The sequence below is a fragment of the Delphinapterus leucas genome, chromosome X (genome assembly GCF_059928025.1).
Source record: "Delphinapterus leucas isolate spDelLeu-1000000601 "Yukka" chromosome X, BTC_Dleu_Yukka2, whole genome shotgun sequence".
Lineage (NCBI taxonomy): Eukaryota > Metazoa > Chordata > Mammalia > Artiodactyla > Monodontidae > Delphinapterus > Delphinapterus leucas.
This window is the reverse complement of record NC_143150.1, coordinates 41,473,618-41,495,652: the sequence shown is the minus strand read 5'-3', so window position 1 is coordinate 41,495,652 and position 22,035 is coordinate 41,473,618. Positions and strand designations below refer to the sequence as shown.

Below are 22,035 nucleotides of genomic sequence, written 5' to 3'. Positions count from 1 at the left end.
CCAAGATATGGAAACAACCTAAGTGTCCATCAATGGGTGAATGGATAAAGAAAAGGTGGTGTGTGTGTGTGTGTGTGATGAAATATCATTCACCCATGAAAAAGAATGAAATCTCACTATTTGAAACAACATGGATGGATGTTGAGGGCATTATGCTAAGTGAAATAAGTCATACAAAGACAAATACTGTATGACCTCAACTATATGTGGAATCTAAAACAAACAAATAAGTAAACATAAAACAAACTCATAGATAAAAATAGATCGGTGGCTGCCAGAGGTGGGGTTTGTGGTGGGTGGGCAAAATGAGGGGTCAATAGGTACAAACTTCCAGTTATAAAATAAATAAGTCATGGTGATATAATGTACAACATGGTGACTATAGTTAGTACTGTATTGCATTTTGAAAGTTGCTAAGAGAGTAGATCGTAAAAGCCTTCATCACAAGAAAAAATAAATTCATGACTATGTGTGGTGACATGTTAACTAGACTTATTTTGGTGATCATTTTGCAAATATATACAAATATCAAATCATTGTGTTATATACCTAAAACTAATATATTATATGTCAATTATATCTCAATTGAAAAAATAAAGCTGATATGAATATTTGTGTACAAGTCTTTATACAGACATAGGCTTTCATATGGAATGGTTGGATCACATGGCAGATGTTCAACTTTTTAAGAAACTGTAGATTAATTTTAACTTCCTAGAATTTTATATAAATTGAGTCATAAAGCATGTACTCTTTTGTTTGACCTCTTTAACTTAGTATAATTGCTTTAAATCTCAAAAATCATATGTTGTGGTATGTATCAGTACTTCATCCTTTTCATACCTGATGAATATTTTTTGTATGGATGTACCAGAGTAGTCCTTCACCTGTTGATGAACATTTGGACTATTTCCAGTTTGGGGGTATTACAAATAAAGCTGGTATGAACATTCATATATAAGTCTTTGTATGAACATATGTTTTATTGACTGGTCTAGACTTAATAAAGTGATAGAGAAATTGCTAGTAATACAGACTGAACCTAAAAGGGAGTTATGTCTAAAGCTGTTACCTTATAAATAGCACAAAACACTGAGAAGCTCGCAGAGTTATTTTTATTTTGATAGTCTTCAACCTACTGTACAATCCTTTTTAGATACAAATATGAGTTGGTCATCTCTACTAGTAGGATATACAGTACCATAGGAATGACTTTGAAAACATCTGGAGGCAAAACAATACAATAGCAAACAGATACAAATGGTAGACAGGAGTTTGCACATGCACGCAAGCCAGATTTTAGAAAAACCTGGAGAGACTGTTTCAGGTTATTTGCTCAATCAGTGCTGAGATCCCTCCCAGGCCTTTTGAAAGAAGAGGTATTCACAACGTGGCACACATTGATTCTCACTATCTGGCGCAAGAGCTGATCATTTTGGGACTCTCCTCAGAGTACTGTGTATGATGATTGGACCATCTTCCTGTTTTAGCCGTTGACAAAGGCTTCAAGATATTTGTTCAGCATTTGTAGAAACTAGACTGCTGAAATATGTCTCTTGCATTTATTTAGCAAAACCTGTCTGATAGGAGAGTAAAAACATTCCCAGGAGAAATCGCTGCAATAGTCAGTACCCATTGTGTAGTGCCAAGGAAAGGGCAGATGCTGTCATTTTTGATAGACCACCTCAAGGAGGCACCTTTTTGCACATCGCTATAATCGTCTTTTTCCATTAAAATCAAACCAGGCCTGAGTACCCACATGCTAAGAATCACTAAAAGGTATTTTATTTGATATATTCTTTCAACATAGCCCAAAGGAATGACAACCAGAATTTATTTGTATAAATGTATATACTGGTAGTTTTAGCAACTGGGATCCTTATAATAATGTTTATCACAGTCTCTGGATCTTTTGCCATCTAGGTTGACATTCTGTAATACCTTTAGTTTCATGGGAATGAAGAGCAGTAAGGCATAAAAAGACCCTGTGTTCGGGTTTAGAGAACACAGGGCCTGCTTGGATGAATCACACCTACTCTAGAATCTGGGAAATATTTATAGAGCATTGATAAGAAAAGGATATTACCCCATAGGTATTCATAAGTAAAAGAAAGACATGAGATTGGCAGGATCAAAATGAACAGTTATCTATCTCATTACATATATAGAATTATGCCTCAAATTTGACTTTTTGAAAGACCAAGCCTTGGAAGGAAAACACAACCATGCTAAATTTGGATGGGACTTGCACGTTCACCAAGCACTTTTGTAGATATTGTCTTATCTGAACATCCAAAGTATTATTACCATCCTTATTACATATATGAGAAATCAGTTTGTAAAAGGTTAGGTAATGTACCCAGGGCCAGAGAGTCTACTTTTTAATGATAGATCCAAAACAAGGACCCACATCTCTTAGCTATACAAGGCTGTCTTCCATTTTTTAGACAAGCTTGTATCACAAAACACATGTTCAAAGAAACAATGAATAACCTTGTTTCAGATTAGCATGACATATATGAAAGACTGTTGATATCAAAGCTTTTGAGAGTAATTGAATGATCCCAAAGGTCCATGACAAGTCATCTTGCTGAGAGAGAAATTTACACTATAAAAAGACCAATATTTGGTAACACTTATTGTGGTTAAGCCCAGCCTATCACCCAGCATCCATATGTCTATGAGGTTTTCTTAATTTCCACTGTCTCAATGTAGACCCTAACTCCAATTAAAATTGTTTCTTGGTGAAAATGGTCCTCAAAGCAAGCCATCTGCTAGTTATGGTGATTAAATAGAAAGGTTCCCAAAAAGTAATGGTTCTTAGAACATGGAAGTTTTGGATCAATTTAAGAATAGAAAGGAGAAATTTTACACAGCTCAGAGTTATAATGGGAACAATTTCACCATGTACTATACAAGGAAAAAAATATTTTTGAAATTGCTTTATCTAGTGCTCCAACCAGGGCAAAAATTACATGTTATAGAGAAAATGATATGTTATATTATGATTTATGAATTAGGGGATTCCTTTGTCAGAAATGTCAAGATTGTACTCTCTATACCATTCTTCCCTTACTGATGTACTTTGTAAGAAGAAAATAAAATCAATGCCAGCAAAAAAATAATTGCTTATATATTTGATGATAAATTCATAATTAAAACAAAGTTTTTAGCTATAATCACCAAGATGCATAGTAAAAAACTGCAGTATTGCCTAGAATTATTTAAGTTCTGTAGGTGACACAAGGAATATCGAAGATATGGTTAGACTGAGTTTTCACTGCATGTACTTTCTATAGATATTCTTATAATTATAAAATTCTTATTTGATTTTAATTATCCAGTTTTTCTCAGAATATACAATAATCAGAATTAACAAAATTTCTCTATGCAATCTTAGTAATAGTGGATAGTCTATTATATATTTTCTCACAAATCAAAAATTAACTTATACTTTGATTAATGTTAACTTCAAAGGTAAGTCCAAGTAAGCAGTTATTAATATTCTCAAAAAAGGAAAATAAAAGAGGGTTCCTTCCATATGATTCTTTCATATTAGTTCCTAGGAGGGAGGCAGTAAAAATAAGCAGTTCTAAAAACTTAGTAACTTTCTTTACTTTCTCATTTTTGATAATATATTGAATTTTAAAATTTCCCAGAGGCCCTTGTAACTATTTTAAAATGTTCTCATTTGCAGTGATAAGGTGATTGGAAGAAGAGTTGTAAATGGGTCACTTCTGAGTTTTCCTTTGGATGTTAAATGGTCCTTTTCTGTCTTCCAATGATAACCAGAGCCATTTGCTCATTTTTTTTCTCTGTCATTCTCAGGTAAGCCTCTGAACATCCCTTGCAAAGCATTCTTTGGATTCAGTGGAGAGTCCGGACCAATGATCTACTGGATGAAAGGGGAGAAGTTTATTGAGGAACTGGCAGGTCACATTAGAGAAGGTGAAATAAGGTACAGAACTTGAACTGCTTACTTTTCTTTGCTGTGTTTGCAGTTAAGCAATGGAACATCCTAGAAGAGCTTCTGCCTGGGATTTTAATTGCAACTCCAAATCATTCCATTTTCTAAAAGCTGATCTGGTGGAGAGAATGAGGCTGACTGTCTTAAGAAATGCTAATGTATAAGCTTCCAATATAAGGAAGTTTTCTCAGGTTCTAAGAATATACCATGGGGTAAAATGATTCCCTCAAAGCTGCCTAAGCAAATTCCTTTAAGGTTTCAAAGCTTAGGCCACTGTTTCTCTAGTCCCAGCAAAGATCCAAACTCTGTAGGTGACTCTTCAGACCACAGGGCAAATGCTCATTTACTCCCTGGGAACAGACAACTTTCATATGTCATGAGTATAAAGCTGTGGTGGCAGTAGTAAGCCAGTACTCGCCAAAATAACTGTTGACTCTTGTTGAATAGTGTTTCTTTTTCCCAGTACCCACTGCTCATCCTGAAAGTGACTTTCAGGTTAGTACCTCCCTAGACCTCTTTTCACTCTCCTGTTACACAGATACCTCCCTGATATATAGATATCTATTCTATTGGTTTTCTAATCCTATGTATATGACCACATTGTACAAATAAGAGATAGGTAATTTTTTCTACCTCAGTCTATGGGGTTACCCTTTGATTTCAGAAATGGTGATATATAATGTACTTTTCTCACTCCAATAGGAATTGGGACCCCTCCCCCTCCACCGCTATTAAGAATCATGAAATGGAAATCAAACCAGTATTTCAGTGCAACTAATGTTAAAATGTGTTCTTTTATTTTTCTTATTAAATATAGAGTAGTGTAAAAGAAAAATGTACACATTATATTATTTACTATGATTAGGTATAATTTATAATAACTACCATGACAGTTTTTCTTCATGTGTCCATGTAATAACTCCCCTCTAGGGGTACATAACTTTGAGGGTCTATGAACCCCCTGAGAGTTTATGCAAAATATTCTCTATATGAGCATATTTCTAGGAAGAAAAGTACATGAAAATGTACCTGACACCATTAGTCATCAGGGAAAGATAAATCAAAACCATGTGATAATATTGGGTCGGCCAAAAAGTTCGTTCGGGATTTTCTGTAAGATGGTATGGAAAACCCCAACAAACTTTTTGGCCAATACTTCATACTCACTAGGATGGCTATAATCAAAATGTCAGATTACAACAAGTGCTGATGAGTATGCAGAGAAATTGGAACCCTCATACACTTCTGGTGGGAGTGTAAAATGGTGCAGCCACTTTCTGCAATTCCTCAAATGGTTAAACAAAGAGTTATCAGCAATTCCCTTCCTAGGTATATAACCAAGAGAAATCAAAACATATATCCACACAAAAACTTGTATATAAATGTTCACAGTAGCATTATTCATAATAGACAATAGGTGGAAACAGCCTAAATGACCATTAACTGATGCATGGATAAATAAAATGTGATGTATTCATACAGTGGAATAGTGTTTAGCCATATAAAGGAATAAATGAGATAGTGATACACACTACAACATGGATGAAGCTTGAAAACATTCTGTGAAAGAAGTCAGTGACAAAAGACCACATATTATATGATTTCATTTATATGAAATGCCTAGAATAGGCCAATCTATAGAGACCAAAGTATATTAGTGTTTGCTTAGAGCTGGGAGAATGGAGCGATAAGGGTAAGTACCTAAAGTATATGGGTAAGTTTTATGGAGTGGGTTTTGGTGTGCTGGATACAATATTGTAATCTAAAATGCATTATTTTAAAGTGTACAATTCAGTAACATTTAATACATTCACAATGTTGTGCAACCACCACCACTATCTAGTTCTAGAAATTTTTCATCACCCCAAGAGGAATCTCTATGCCCTTTGAGTCTAAGGCTTCTTTTGGAGGTGATGAAAATGTTACAAAATTGACTGTGCTGATGGTTGCACATACCTGTGAATATACTAAAAAACAGTGAATTGTGCATTTTAAATGGATGAATTGTATGGTATGTAAATGATATCTCAATAAAGCTATTTTTTAAAAAATACTTCTAATTGATTGCCTGACATAAAAAGATACTCAGAAAAAAATAATCAGTATACTACTTACAAATAGTTCTTAACTATTAATTCCCATTTAATCTTTAAGGTTCCTAATAGGTATCACTTTATTAGCCAATTTCAAGTTAAGGTTTATGAAATTAATGCAAATGAATTTATATTAACTTATTTCAGAAGATACATGTTTAGAATTATTCTCAATATATCTGCCTGTAAAAGACTTTAAGGGTCACTCATCATTTTTAAGAGAAAGAAACTGGTCCCCAAACAGCCAGTGGTAGGTACAGTGGTACAAAGAAGCAAAATTTCCACTACCAAAAAGCTCAGAGCTATGTTTAATGATCAAAGGTAGTAGTTATATGAGCCTAAGATAATTATTTCCCTTTTCCTATACATGACTAATTGGATTTTTAAAAAAATAAACAGGTTTATTGGCACATAATTGACATACAATAAACACACAATTTAGAGTGTATAATCTGTAAGGGCTGATTGATATATGTATCCACCTATGAAGCCATCATCATAATGAAGATAATGAACATATAAATTACCCACAAGTTTCCTGGTGCTCCTTGCTAATGCCCCCTCCTGCCCTTCTTTCAAAACAACACTTATCTTTCTGTCACTATAAATCAGTTTGCATTTTATAGAGTTTTATATAAATGGAATCATGCAGTATGTGCTCTTTTATTGTCTGGATTATTTCACTAAACACAATTATTTTGAGATTCATCTGTCTTGTTACAAGTATCAGTAGTTCATTCTTTTTTTTATTGCTCAGTATTATTCCATTATATGGATATAAACAATTTGGTTATCCATTCACTTGTTGATTGACATTTGGGTTGTTTCCAGTTTGAGGGCTATTACAGATAAAGCTGCTATGAACATACATGTATGCATCTTTGCATGCATATATATTTCCTTTATTCCTGGATAAATGTCTAGACATGGAATGGATGAATTAGATAGTAAGTGTACATTTAACTGTTTTAGTTCCTTTTAAAGCTTTTTTTTAAAAAACTTTACTTTTTAGAATAATTTTAGATTTACGTAAAAATTGTAAAGATAGTGTCTTATTCTGTTCAGCTGCTATAAATTTCATAGACTGGGTGGGTTAAACAACAAATATTTATTTCTCACAGTTCTAGAGATTGGGAAGTCCAAAATCAAGGCACCAGCAGACTCAATGGCTGATGTGAGCTCACTTCCTGGTTGATAGATCGCCATTTTCTTACTGTACCCTCACGTGTCCTCACATGGCAAAAGAGGCAGTTTTTCTTGTTATTAACATCTTAAGTTACTATGGTACATTTGTTACAATTAAAGAACCAAAATTGATACGTTATTATTAACTAAAGTCAATACTTCATTCAAATGGCCTTAGTTTTTACTTACTGTCTTTTTTATTTCTTCAGGATTATCTGACTTTTTAAGAATCTTCCAAACTATACTCCAAAGTGGTTATACCATTTTACAAAAGAAAAGTTAGGCCATGCTGCTGCTCCAGCAGCAAATGATTAGAGTGGTGGGAGACAAAGCACACATATGTGAAACAGTTTAATCCAGTCCCAGCCACTGTATTAGGTGCCAAATGAGTCACCCAGATATTAAAGCGCTATAGGAAGTCAAACTTTCAGGATTTGCAAAACATCATTGTTTACTGGATTCTGTTAGATCCTCTTTCTCTACCATCTGCAACCCTTCCAGTAACAAAGGGTGCACACCTATATTTTTGCAGGGGAGGAAAGTAACATAGAATTTGTTTTGAAAATTTCACAAAACCTTACTAGCTAACTAGAGACACTTTCAGAGAAGTGCAAACAAAGAGGCAGGAATTCCTGGACAAGAGAAACATATAGTTGGCCATTTTGTAATATTAATTGTATGATCTGTGATCTATTTGGGAGCTTGTGTGGGTGTGGGAATTCATTCAGGCTATGGCCATTTATGCTAACACACGAGTTAATTACTAGATTCTGTTTTCTAGCTTCCAAAAGCAATGTCCTTGAAACAAGATTTTTACACAGTATGGTGGATTGGAACAAATCTGGTAGTTTCATCGAAAACAAAATTGCTAATCATATCATTAGTTCAATCAAGAAAAGATCTGCATTCTTTCATAGCCCACATATATTCTCCAAAGGGAACAGTTCTGACAGCAGAATGCTGAAGATGTGAAGTAGAGGATTCCTCTCAAAATCATTTCTGGAAACAAAATTTCCTTCTGAATGCATAGCTCTCCCAAAGGGTATTGTATTTACTTCATATTTTAATTGAATCACAGCTCTTGTGTTGTGCACATATGTCAGAAGTGCACTGCCCAGTAGATCTAAGAAGTGGGGATGTAAATTAATTGCTCTTAAGAAGTTAACTTATGGAGAAGCTGCTGCAGAGGCAATGGATCTGGCAAGACGACTGACCATGCTGCCTAGGTTCTCCATTTCCTGGGCAGCAGCTTGATCCTAGAAGTATGTGTTGTACCTTTTTATCTCTTAGTATTGCCCCAGAGGAATAGAAGACTTTGAAGAAAAAATCTACCTAAGGGAAAAGCTTGGATATTTACCAAAGGCTTGATGAAATAATGCTGCTCAGACTATAGTCAGTGCAGCCTCTGTATTCAGAGTTCCCTTGCAGTTTTTTTTTTTTTTTCTTTTTACGGTACGCGTGCCCCTCACCGCTGTGGCCTCTCCCACCGCGGAGCACAGGCTCCGGACGCGCAGGCCCAGTGGCCACGGCTCATGGGCCCAGCCGCTCCGCGGCACGTGGGATCCTCCCGGACCGGGGCACGAACCTGCGTCCCCCGCATCGGCAGGCGGACTCCCAACCACTGCACCACCAGGGAAGCCCCCCCTTGCAGTTTGACTAGCAGATTTGATCGAATCCTGACCAGGGTTTTGGAGTTCTTATTTGTTTGTTCTCTGGGTTACTTTGACCACCATGGTTCCTTGTATCTCCTTACTTGCAACCTGCTGCCAAAGTACTCAAACTCCACTCTGGGCATACAGATTCTCCTTTATCTCCCTTTAGGCAGAAATTTGGCATAGCCCTGCCAAAGTCCATGATGTTTCTAAGAGACTGAGCCCTAAGGAAATTTGAACCCAAATGTAGCATCCAATCACAACTGCCAGCCTATCCCATACAACTGCATCACAGCGTTTCCACTGACTCCAAAAGATGTCATCTGTGGGGATGTTAAGGGAATTTTGCATGTGCAGTAGCATAAGCTACAGTTGTGCAAATCTGGTTATTTTTATCTACCATTTTAAAGTCCTTGCAACAAGCTGCTCTCTACAAGCTCTACCATGTCTATTCAGAGAAGTCAAATTATTATTTGGAGGAGACCCAGTGGAAACTATCATTAGGAGAGGACTTCCTAATTTCTGTCCCTCTGTTTAAACTTAATGGGAACGGCTTGCAAAGTGGGGTAAGAGAGTTCATGAACAGGAGTAGTCTTTGGGTATGAGCATTCTAGCAAGACCAACCCAGTTCCACACCTTTACAGACCTTCCTTTTAATTAATCTTAACAGAGACTTGAGAATTTTTTTTAAAAAATTACAGTGAGGTACATATTCCACAGTGTTAATAAAAAATGCCAGAGAAACTGAACTAATCCTATTAAACAAGAAATAATAGTCCTTAAGCTTCCCTGCAGGGTTGTGAATTGCATCTGATAGTTGATGGAGACTGCATGAATTTCAGTGCAATTGCTTTGCCCCAATGGAGAGTAATTTTCTATTATAAATCTCACTTTACAAATCTCCCTATCAATAGCTAATGTTTTTCCCCCAGCCAATACCATAAAGCAAGTTTACCGAATCTTGTATAATTCTTGACCTGAAAAACATATTCAATTTATCTTAAGGCTTTTCAGACAAGCTTCTTAAAATGCAAATAATTTAATTACTTTCAATTCCTAAAAGGCTACAAGTTGAATATGGGCTTTGTTTGCTTGTAAGTTTTGTTTTTTTCACTCCTGCTTCTACCACTTTCCAGCCTTCTGTTTCCATCCCTTTACCTTAACATACCTTTCTTGAGTAAGTGAAATGCTCTTGACAAAGAAGGGAATGTGATACAGGTACGAAAAGATTTTATTCTTAAAATAGGGTGAGTCTATGTTAAAGATCCAAAATAACCTATTAATATCTCACCAATTTAAACAAATAATATGGAGCTGGGAATATTAATTTTTCCCCAGGAAGCCCAAGGCAAAATGATGAGCTCTGTTTTGGCAGCTTCCCACCATGCTTTTTCAGTGCCTTGAAACACCCAACCTGCTCTGGCTGCCCCAAAATTGAACTAAAAACATAACAAAACAATCCCCTAACACACACATAATCTCTTGTTTTCTCCCACTCTCAGGTCATCCCACTGGAAGGAGGAATATTGATTGATCACTTTGCCTTGACTTAAATAATTTTCAAAACTCATCATATATATATGTAAGTGTAGATATTGTAAGTCATAAGGAGGGTTCAATGGAAAAGTAAACTTCATAAGCAGCATAGTTTTACCTAAGGGCAGCCTTAATGACCATTTATCTGAAGGATGATTTTTGGAGGAGTGGTGACTCTACTATCCACAGTTCCACTTCCACAGTGGGTCTTAGCCTTGACGTATGCATAAAATATTTAAAGGCTACCTAAGACATATTTGTTATCTCTCTTCATTTACTGAGCAGATTATAGATGCCTAGTCTCAAATATGGTGTTTTCTATTGTAAGCTGCTCGAGACAAGCAACTATAGTTCGTAAATAATAATAATTCCTCCATGTTTCTATGCTACACAGTACATTGCAAAAACATTTTGACATCCTAAATTACATTGGATTTTTATGATAACCATCTGAGATAAATCATATCAGTTTATTTTACAGATTAAAAAATCTGAGGTTTAGTGACTGAGGAAGAGCTGTCCTTGGGCAGTTGATTCATAGTTCCAGTGGAGCTACATTGACTTTATCAGAACACAGCTAGCAAGAATCATCAATTCTCAGAATGATCTGTTGTAGTCCACATTTAGGATATAAAGAGTCAAAACCTGCCTGGGACTGAAAGAGTAAAAAATCAGTTGGGACTGAGAATAAGCAGCCCAGCTATTAATCAGGCTGGGAGGACAGACAGATAAAACCAGCTGCAAAGTTAACAGAAAATACTGTTTCTTCCAAGGTCATGCAGCAGTTGTATAATGCCATAATGACCCCCACTTCTTTGGAGTGACTACTGCTTTCTTACCAGTGATGCCCAGACCTGCTTTGCTATTTTCATATTACTGGGAATACCCAATTAGTAAACCACCTCCACCTCATGACAGTACACAATTCCTAGTCAATCCTCCCCCCATACCACCAACTGCCTCAGAAGTTGCAATCAATCCAGAACTCATTTCTTCTTCTTTACACCATCCTCAGAATCTTTAGTGGGAACCCAAATGTTACAAAAGATGCTTTTTTCTTCTCCTCAATCAAGAAACAATCCACAGTTCCTCTGGAGCGTTCCTTCCACAGTGTATTCAGTCAACAAATCTGATTGTGTCAGCCTATGGGCTTGATCCTGGTCTTTGACTAATAAGGCTTTAACAGGAATTTTTTAAAAAAGCAAATGACACTAAAATAAAGATTTTGTTTCCTTAAGAGGGTTTTTTAAAAACTGTCTCCTATTATTGATGTTCTCAATCATTATTCCTGGATAATGATTACTCATACTCAGAATAAAGACCCAGAGACTTGCAAGATACCTAGTCATCAAAGGAGGATTCAATTTGGTTTAAGGGACTATTTACAGTTAATGGAAACTGGAACAGCACATACAACCCAACATAAAAAAACAAAGAACCCAATTAAAAATGAGCAGAAGACCTGAATAAACATTTTTCCAAAGAGGAAATGCAGAAGGCCAACAGGCACATGAAAAGATGCTAAACGTCGCTAATCATCAGGGAAATGCAAATCAAAACCAAAATGAGAGATCACCTCACACCTGTCAGAATGGTTCTCATCAAAAAGAACACAAATAACAAATGTTGGAGAGGATGTGGAGGAAAGGGTACCCTAGTACACTGTTGGTGGGATTGTAAATTGGTGCAGCCACTGTAGAAAACAGTATGGAAGTTCCTCAAAAAACTAAAAATAGAACTACCATATGTTCCAAGAATTACAAGCTTTCATTTTATTTTATTTTATTTATTTTTTATTTTGGGGGGAATCCAATCTCTTTGCTCTATTTCATTTTTGATTTTTTAAAAATTCCATCTTTATTGAAGTATGATTGACAAATAAAAATTGTATATATTTAATGTATACAATGTGATGTTTTGGTATATGTATACATTGTGAAATGATTACCACAATCAACTAATTAACATATCCATCACCACACAGTTATCATTTTTGTGTGTGTATGGTGAAAACACTTGAGATTTACTCTCCTCTCAAATTTCAAGGATACAGTACAGTATTGTTAACTATAGTCACCATGCTGTACATTAGGTTTCCAGAACTTATTATCTTACAACTGAAAGTTTGTACTCTTTGACCAGCAATTCCCCATTTCATCTACCAACCAGCATCTCCCTATTTCTTCCACCCTCCAGCTCCTGGTAACCACCATTCTGTCACTATTAGTTTGGCTTGTCTAGAGTTCATATATAAGTAATATTATACAGTATTTTTCATTCTCTGTCTGACTTATTTGACTTAATATTCTCCAGGTTCCCCTATGTTGTCATAAATTGCAAGATTTTCTTTTCTTTTTTGTGACTGAATAATATTTCATTGTACACATAAACCATATATTCTTTTTCCATTCATCTACTGATGGACACAAGTTGTTTCCACATCTTGCCTATTATGAATAATGCTAAATTGAGCGTGAGAGTACAAATATCTTTTTGAGATCTTGATTTCATTTCCTTTGATATATACCCAGAAGTGGGATTGCTGGATCATATGGTAGTTCCATTTTTAGTTTTTGGAGGAATCTCTGTACTCTTTTCCACAATGGCTGCACCAAATTGCATTCCCACGATTAGTATACAGTGTTCCCTTTTCTCCACATTCTTGCCAATGGATATTAACCCATTATCAGATATATGGTTTGCAAATATTTTCTCCCATTCTGCAGGTTACAGTTTCACTCTCATTTTATTTTATTGAGGTATAATTGACATATACCATTATATTAGTTAAGCTCACATAGTTAACATAGTTAACTCTTTTATTAATGTGGTGAGAATGCTTAAGATCTAATCTCAGCAACGTTCACGTATACAATACATGTTACTAACTGTAGTCACCATGCTGTATATTAGATCCTCAGAACGTCTTATAACTGCTTTTATTGCTATTATTATTTTAAACAAACTGTTACCAGTTAGATCAATTATGAATAGGAAAAATAAAATATTTTTTCTTTATTTATTCCTTCTCTAACACTCTTCCTTTCATTATGTAGATCCAAATTTCTGACCTATATCATTTTCATTTTCTCTTAAGAGGTTCTTTTAACATTTCTTGCAAGACAGGTATACTGACAACAAATTCCCTCAGTTTTTATTTGTCTGAAAAAGTCTTTATTTTTCCTTCACATTTGAAGGATAAATGGATACAGTATTCTAGGTTGGTAGTAATTTTCTTTCAACACTTTCAATATTTCACTCCACTCTCTTCTTGCTTACATAGTTTCTAAAGAGAAGTATGATGTATTTCTTATTCTTATTCCTCTATAGCTAAGCTTTTTCCTCTGAATTCTTTTAAGATTTTCTCTCATTTTTTCACTTTATACAGTTAGAATATGATGCATCAAGGTGTAACTTTTCTAATTTTCACTCTGCTTGGTATTCTCTGAACTTCTGCATCTGTGGTCTGGTATCTTTGGAAAATTCTCAGTTATTATTACTTCAAATATTTCTATTGTTCCTTTCTCTTTTGGTATTTAGATTACAAGTACGTTATGCCTTTTGTAGTTATACCTCAGGTGTTCAATATTTTGTCCCTTTTTTTGCCATGCTCTTTTCTCTTTGTGTTTCAATTTAGGAAATTTCTGTTGATTGTCTTCAGGATCACTGATTCTTTGGCCACGTACAGTCTGTTAATGGCCCATGAAAGACACTCTTTATTTCTATTACAGTGTTTTTATTTCTAGCATTTCCTTCTGAGCCTTTATTAGAATTTCCATCTCTCTGGTTATGCTACCAAGCTATTGATTTATGTTGTTCACTTTTTCCATTTGAGCCTTTAACATATTAATAATGGTTATTTTATATTCCCATTCTGATAATTCTCTGCCATACCTGAATATGGTTCTGACACTTGCATTGTCTTTTCAGACTTTCTTTTTAACATGCCTTATCATTTTTTGATTGAAAGCCAGATGTGATGTATCAGATAAAAGGAACTGAAGTAAATAGGTCTTTATTGTGAGATTTTATGTTTATGTGGCTAGGAGTTAGGCTGTGTTTACTGTTTTCTACAGTCGTAGGTGTAAGAGGCTAAAATTTCCTATAATGTACTTGTTTATGTCTCCACTGTTTCTTTCAGTTTTCCTAGAGACTGCTTCTTAAATAGGGTCTGAGCTTTGCAGGTTTTTCAGCTGAAAACCTTTGTAATCATACAGGAGCTTGATTGGTGTGGTGGTAAGTATTCTATAATCTTATGGTAAAGTCTTAGTCTTTCGATGAACCTGTACCTTCAGGCTGTGACCTTTACAAGTATTCCTCAGCTTTCCTCCTTTTCTTAGATGAGATAGGAAGGCTTGAGGAGGCTGGAGTTGGATATTTCTCTTCCCCCAGTTTTGGTAAAACCCAAGTAATTTAGGTTCTGCTAAAGGGTCTCACTTGAGGGCGTGCCTTTGTTAAGAAGAAAGAGTGCTCTGGGCTCATTTCAAGATAGTTGCTTTTCCCCTTCCTGTGCCAAAAGCATAAAGGATTCTCTGATCTTCACCCTGAAACTCTGGACAGGCTCTTGGAAGCAAAACTCATGAAAGTACAGGGCACCCCTAAGATTAGATCCCATGGAGTTTTTTTTTTTTTTTAACTCTCAATCTAGTCCATATTGGGCCTACAGTGACTCATCAATTACATTTTAAGTGTTTTTATTCATACTGATTCCTGCTCCTGGGTTTCTGCTCCCAGTACACTGTGATTCTCAGTATTTGTCTAGCTATCTCAAATTTAGGGGGCAGGAGTTTGCCCTGTGACCTCAATTCTCTGATGGATCTACGAAAAGTTGTTGACTTTTATTTTGTTTGCTTTTCCTCTTGTAAGGATGAGAGTGACAACTTCTAAACATTTTCTAGTATTACTTTTTAATAATAGGTCTTAACAATAAAACTTTTGAAACTAGTGATTTCTGTCACCTGAATTTAGTAGTTTTTATTTTGCCCGTGTTCACTGTTGCCTATAACTTGCCTTCAATATTAATCCTTGGAATGAGATACTTCTGAAGTTATTTGAAGTATATCCCAAGACCCCCTTATTTGTGTCCTCCATTCCAAAACCAGTCCCTTCAGTCTCTCTTTCAAACATTTTGCAAAAACCTGTTCCTATCTTCCCTCCTAGAAAACACTTCCTTCTTCCTTTTGTTTAGGCAGAGTCTTCTCAAGCCTTCTCCAGCTAATTTAGTAAATAATAATCTCTCCCTTTTTTGAAATTCCATTGTAAGAATGACTGTACCATCCTGTTTTACTTCATTCCGCCTATAATTTTTTCAGCTGTGTAGATTTTGTCTCCTTGTTTAAATTTTAATGCTTACTGGGAGCAGGCACCTGGTCTTTTAGTGCTTATACTGTTCTTACACCAAATACCTATCCCAGAGCTAGGCACTCAGGGGAATGACAAAGAATAATTGATAGATTGTTACATATCAATATTTGCTAGGAAATTGTGACTGCTCTGCAGAATGATTTATAGACATAAACACCAATTTTCTCTTTAATTACAAAAAAGCAGGTCTCCTCTAGATTTTCAAGAGCTGATAATTAAGACACCTCATATATATTAATAGATGAAGGATCATTTTTCAAATCCTCTCTCTAGATTCTTTCTGCAGCCTGTGAAGAGCTGTTTTTGGAAACTGCATTAGAAATGAAGAGGGAAAGGCTTTGTCTGGAGGGACAGGATCAGCTTTCTGCCTTATGCCTGGCAAAGGCTGTGGCTGCCCTACATGTGAAGCTTTAAATCAAACTTAATTTGTGGTGCTTAAGCAGCTTCTGGCCTAAAGGGGGTTATCCCATAGCAGGTCACACAGAACTAAAAGAATTGAGTATAGTGTGATATACACATAGCAGGGGGAAAATAGAGTAAAATTCAATATAAACCATTAGGACAGTAAATTCCCATTTTTCCTTGTTTAGGTATGTGTTGGGAGAGGAGAAAGAGAGGAAAACTGCAAGTTTAGCCAGGAAGAAAAAAATGAATAGACTACCAGTGAAATATGGTTAAGAAAATTCTTATACTAAAGAGACTTACTCAAGTTACCAATGCCAGTATTGTCAACTCTCTGATATGTATATTATTGGAAGGTAACAGAAATAGGGTTAATTTTAAAAGCATCTCTATTTGGGATATAATCTGGTTTTAGGACTTCAGTATGGGAGATTCTCAGATTCTAAGAACTCCCTCTCACCAACACAACTTTAAGTCTTTCCTTCTCTTAAAGGGGAGCCAGAAGAGATTAATCCAAACCAAATTGAAATATCAATAAGTATAAATACAAATATGTTTCGAGGAGCCAAAATGTATAAACAGTTCACCTTTGGATAATGAAATGTTGGTGTTTAATAACATTCATTTGCACTTGCATATGCCATTTAATCTTAAAATCATTTTACCCATTTTACCCCCACAACAAAGTTAAGTATGGCAGGTATTTTTCCCAACTTAAAGATGAGTTATATTAAGATGCCACTGAGTTAATTACTTTGTAAGAATACAGCTTGAGCTTGTAAGTGGGAGGCCCATATTTATAACCCAGTTTTCTCTGAGTACAGTTGTCTTTTCCAACTTTATGCTAAATGCCAGTAAATCTGAATGTTCTTCTCTGCCTTCCTAACCAGGTGTCAAAAAGGAGATGAGAATTACTTTAAATGCCCCAAATGTTCCATCTTGCAAATTCATGTATTTAACAACCTCACCCCAGAACTTAACAGCAGGCTTTCCACTATTTAGACTCACAATTTTCTCTTTCTTTGGTCAAAACCAGGAGTTAGAAAGTAATAGTAGGCAGTGTACCTACTTTCACCTCACCCAGGAGGCAGCTGGCCATTGGCAAGAATGTAACTCTCCAGAGAAACAAGAGGCACGCTCCTCAGGAAAGGTTCCTGGCAACTCAGCTCCTCTATGAAGAACAACTGTTACTGGCCATTCAAGAACCTTTGCAACTTCACTTGAGAAAGCAAAAGGCAGCACTATGAGAATATGTCACATAGGGCAGTTCCTCCTAGGGGCATGGGAGGGTGTGGAGGGAAGGAGAAAGACAAATGGCGAGCAATGTCAGGAGAAAGCAGGGCCATGGTAGGTCATTGGAGGATTAGGGGTATATACCTGCATTGGACAGAAGGCAGGAGAAAGTAGAGAACAGGCTTCTCACCGATATTTGGGGATAAAAGGCCACTAAACACCCTTAGTTTAATTCTCATAAGGCAGTCATTTTCAAGGCCCATTTCTTTACCATCTTACCCCCTGTTATCAAAACTCTAGCCTCTGACATAAACTACATTTTTACAGACATTTTTCCCTTCATGCCGTGTTGCAAAAATCCAATTTGTTTTCATAAGCTCAGCTTAGATTATGGAGTCCAACGTCTCCTCCTCTTTGCCACACAAATCATATTGGCTTCATTTATCAAAGCCTAGTGGCATGATAATATTTCTTTTTGCTGAGTGAATTCCTCACTTTTTTCATTTTCCATCTGATCTTTGCAATTAAGAGTCACTTTTTGTGTTTTCTTTTCCAAGTTTCTGCACATACACCCCGTCAGGACTCTCCAGCCCACTGGAGACCTTAGTAAGCTACGTAACCATCTTTAGTCCTTGCATGGCTGGGCTCTCCCCAAATCAAACCAATTCAGCCAAGAATACTTTCCTTTATTTCAGGCTCCTCAAAGAGCATCTTGGAGAAAAAGAAGTTGAGTTGGCACTCATCTTTGATTCAGTGGTGGAGGCTGACCTGGCAAATTATACCTGCCATGTGGAAAACCGAAATGGACGAAAACATGCAAGTGTTCTGCTGCGTAAAAAGGGTATTTTTTTAAATAACTGTTACTATAGTTTGTTTACCTATCAAGTAACTATTGAAGTTAGGTATGTTTCCTGGCCTGATTTTATCATTTAGTATAAATGTCTATTAAACATTTTGTCTTTTTAAGGAAATATCTCTCTCTTGCTGTGGATATTAGCATAAAATTCCTATGATCTTCCATACCATTAGGAAGTGGATAAATGAAATGAAATGTTGTTATTTGTTAAATCCAGTAAGATGAAATATACCTTGGTTATAAGTGTTACATAAAATTTGATAGGCATTGATATTAAACATTTTCTCTATATTTCACTTCATCCTATATTGCTTAAATTAAATAATAGGGGTTTTACTATTGGATGAGAAACAAAATCACTTCTTTATTCCCTGACTAAAATATAAATAAAAATAATAGATAGTATCATATAATTTTTACAATTATTATAATAAATATCATGAACAATATTTCATGATATGACCTGGTGTTGAAGGCCTTCAGCAGGTGCATATATTTTTAAATACTTTGGCATTTATGTAGATCCCTCTCTAGAGTTGATTCCATATGGGGTGGAAATTGTATATAATGAGCAAAGAAAAGAAACTATAAATTTACAAATAAAATAGATAAAAACAGACATAGGAACAACAATCCCAGCTGCTGGAGCAACTTCTGAGATTGGCTCTTACCATGAAATAACTCCTGATTACTGCAAAAGGCTAAATACTTTCTGTATGTGTGCATCTGGCAAAGGTTTTGTAAATGTAACAGAACAAATGTTCTCAATCAGTGTTCTTTTTGTCTAGGCTATAGAGCTAGAACAGATTCAATCAGCAAGGTCACTAGTTGTACCTTGTAGCCAAGATGGAGTTTCTATTTTCCAACCAGCCCTAATATATAACCTTGACCAGCAGTTCTAGGAGAAGCAGGGAAATGTCATTATTCTGAGAATAATGCTTTTATCTCTCTAGCACCATTTCTTACTCTGTTGGACTTGATTTCATCTTAAAATAATGGAGTATTTAAGTATAGAGGAGTCTAATATAGAAAGTGAAACTAGGAGACCCTGCTTCAGGAGATCCCGGTTCAGCCACTGCCTTGGCTACCTACTTCAGTAGGACTAACTTGTCTGATTAGACATCCTAAACTTTAGTTTCCTCATCTATAAAATAGGGGTAAAAATACCTACCTGGTAGAGTCACTTTAAGGTTCAAATAATAATGATATGGTGTGAAATATACCATGCTCAAACAAGATTTGTTATTAAATGGAATTTGGATAACTTGTATCCACTAAGCAACCACTTGTCCACCTACTTGAAGGGCAGACATTGATTATGTCCAGATACCTTCTTGCAAGGATCGCTTTGTTCCTGTCCATCTCAGTCTTATTTTAGGCTTAGAGATCCTCCAAGCCAGACTCTGCTGCACCTCTGTATCCTCAGCAACTTGGGCAGTGTCCGGCCACTAATAGGCACTTAGAACTCATTCTGGTTAATAAATGAATAATGTTCTCTTTTATTATTGAGGATCATGTATAGCAAGCATCGTGTTAGGTACTAGGGAATAGTCATCCCCAAGTCTGTGGGGGGCTTATAGTCTTCAGGGCAGTGAGGGTGCAAAGAAAGACAAAGCTCAAACATGAAACAAAAAATTGCACAAAATGTGTATGGTGTTACAATTAAAAGCCTGCTCTGAGGAAAAATAATGGGGGTCTTACCATATAGTCAGTCAGTAGAGACAGAAATAGCCTTGAGTTTTAAAATAAATCCATTTCCCTTTAATAAGTAAAGCAACCACTAGCAGCCCTTCAAATTTCTAATAATCTGACACTAGAAACCAAGGTACGCTGCAAAATTGCTGCCTCCCATGGCTTCTGCAAGGAAATGTGTCTAAATCATGAATAACTGTGAATATTAATTCTCATCTTCCTAATTGTTAAATATTAGAGTTCCCCAGGGTTCAGGTCCCCTTCTCTCACTCACTCCCTAGATGATTTCAATTCCATCTCCACCTCAGTTTTGCTTACGATTTATATGCTGACATCTCCCAAATTTATATCTCTAGCTTGGACTTCTCGCCTAAACTCCGGAGTTGTATTCCTAACTGCCTATTCAGCAACTATTCAAAAACTCCACTAGTAGACATATCTAGCAGGCATATCAAGCTTCACTTGTCCCACACAGGATTCCTGATTTCTCCTCCCTATAAACTTGATCCTCCAGTTGCCTTCTTCATCTCCATCACCATCCTTCCAGTTGCTCAGGCCCAAAATCCTTGGAGTCATCATTGACTTCTTCTTTTCTCTGCTCATACGCTATATCTAGCCTACCAGCAAATTCCATGGCTCTACTTTTAAAACATATGTACTCTGAGCACTTTCCCCATCTTCACTGTTATCATCTGAGTCTAAGCCACCAGCATCAATTGCCTGGATCACTGCAATAGCCCCGTGAACGGTCTCCCTGCTTCCCCCTTTTCCCCTCGCAGTCTATTCTCATCACAGCATCTGGAGTGATCCTTTTAATATCTAGGTCAGATCATATTATTTCTCTAATTAGAACCATCCAATTACAGAACCCTCACTGTTACACTTAGAATGAAACCCCAAATCTTTGCCATGGCCTTCAAGACATTTCTGATCTCATTTTCTACCACAATCTGCCTCAAACCTTGCACACACTAGCCTCCTTTCTATTTCTCACGCTCACCGAGCACAGTCCTGGCTCATGATCTTTGCACTTGCTATTTCCTCTGCCTGAAACACTGCTGTTTCCCCCAGCTGTTCCCATGACTCATTCCCTCTTTTCATACAGGTCCCTGCTTAAATATTACCTACTCAATAGGCCTTTCCCTGGCCACTTTTTATAAAATAGTACTACCCAATCATTTTCTTTTAAAAAAATTTTATCTTTATTGAGGTAAAACTGACAAATAAAATTGTATGATATATAGATATATTAAATGTACAACGTGATGATTTGATATATGTGTACATTGTGAAATGACTCCCCACATTGAGTTAATTAACACATCAATCACCTCACACATCTACATTTTATTTCTGTGTGTGTAAGAACATTTAGGTTGTACCTTCTCAGCAAATTTCAGTTATACAGTACAGTGTTATCCACCACTGTCACCATGTTATACATTAGATCCTCAGACCAGGTTCATCTGCCTGAAAGTTTGTACCCTTTTACTAACCTCTCCCTATTTCCTCTCCCACCGTCCATCCCCTGACAACCACTTTTCTCCTTTCTGTTTCTGTGACTTCAGCTTTTTTTTTAAGATTCCACATATAAGTGATACCATGCACTATAATATTTATCTTTCTCGCTCTGGCTTATTTCACTTAGCATAATGCCCTACAGGTTCATCCATGTTGTAGCAAATGACAGAATCTCCTCTTTTAAGGCTGAATAATATTCCATTGTGTATATATGCCATATTTTCTGGATCCATTCATCCATCGATGGACGACCCATCACCTTCTTTTCCCTCTCACTTGGCTCTATTTCTGTTTATTGTATTTACTACTATCTGATATCATATTACATACTTGTTTTCTTCTTGTCTCCCCCCCACCCACCCCACCCCCCCCACACACACTAGGATGTAAACTTCATAAGAACAGGGACTTTTTCCTGCCTTATTTACTGCTGTATCCCTAGCACATAGAATATAGTAAGTGCTCAAAAACATTTGTTGGGCGAAAATGGTCCTCCTAGAGGACAGGTGCAATAGGATAGAGGATGGGTAACGG

The 22,035-nt window shown here is 36.2% G+C and overlaps 1 protein-coding gene across 1 annotated transcript in view; it reads left to right on the top strand.

Annotated features, from left to right (window-relative positions):
* The window catches only part of IL1RAPL2 (interleukin 1 receptor accessory protein like 2), a 541,021-nt gene that overhangs the window by 495,831 nt on the left and 23,155 nt on the right, over window positions 1-22,035 (top strand). Inside the window, exons 8-9 of the mRNA XM_089904905.1 lie at window positions 3,829-3,958; window positions 18,128-18,273. Of these exons, the coding sequence (XP_089761031.1) occupies window positions 3,829-3,958; window positions 18,128-18,273 (276 nt within the window). The remainder of the gene's footprint in view (window positions 1-3,828; window positions 3,959-18,127; window positions 18,274-22,035) is intronic.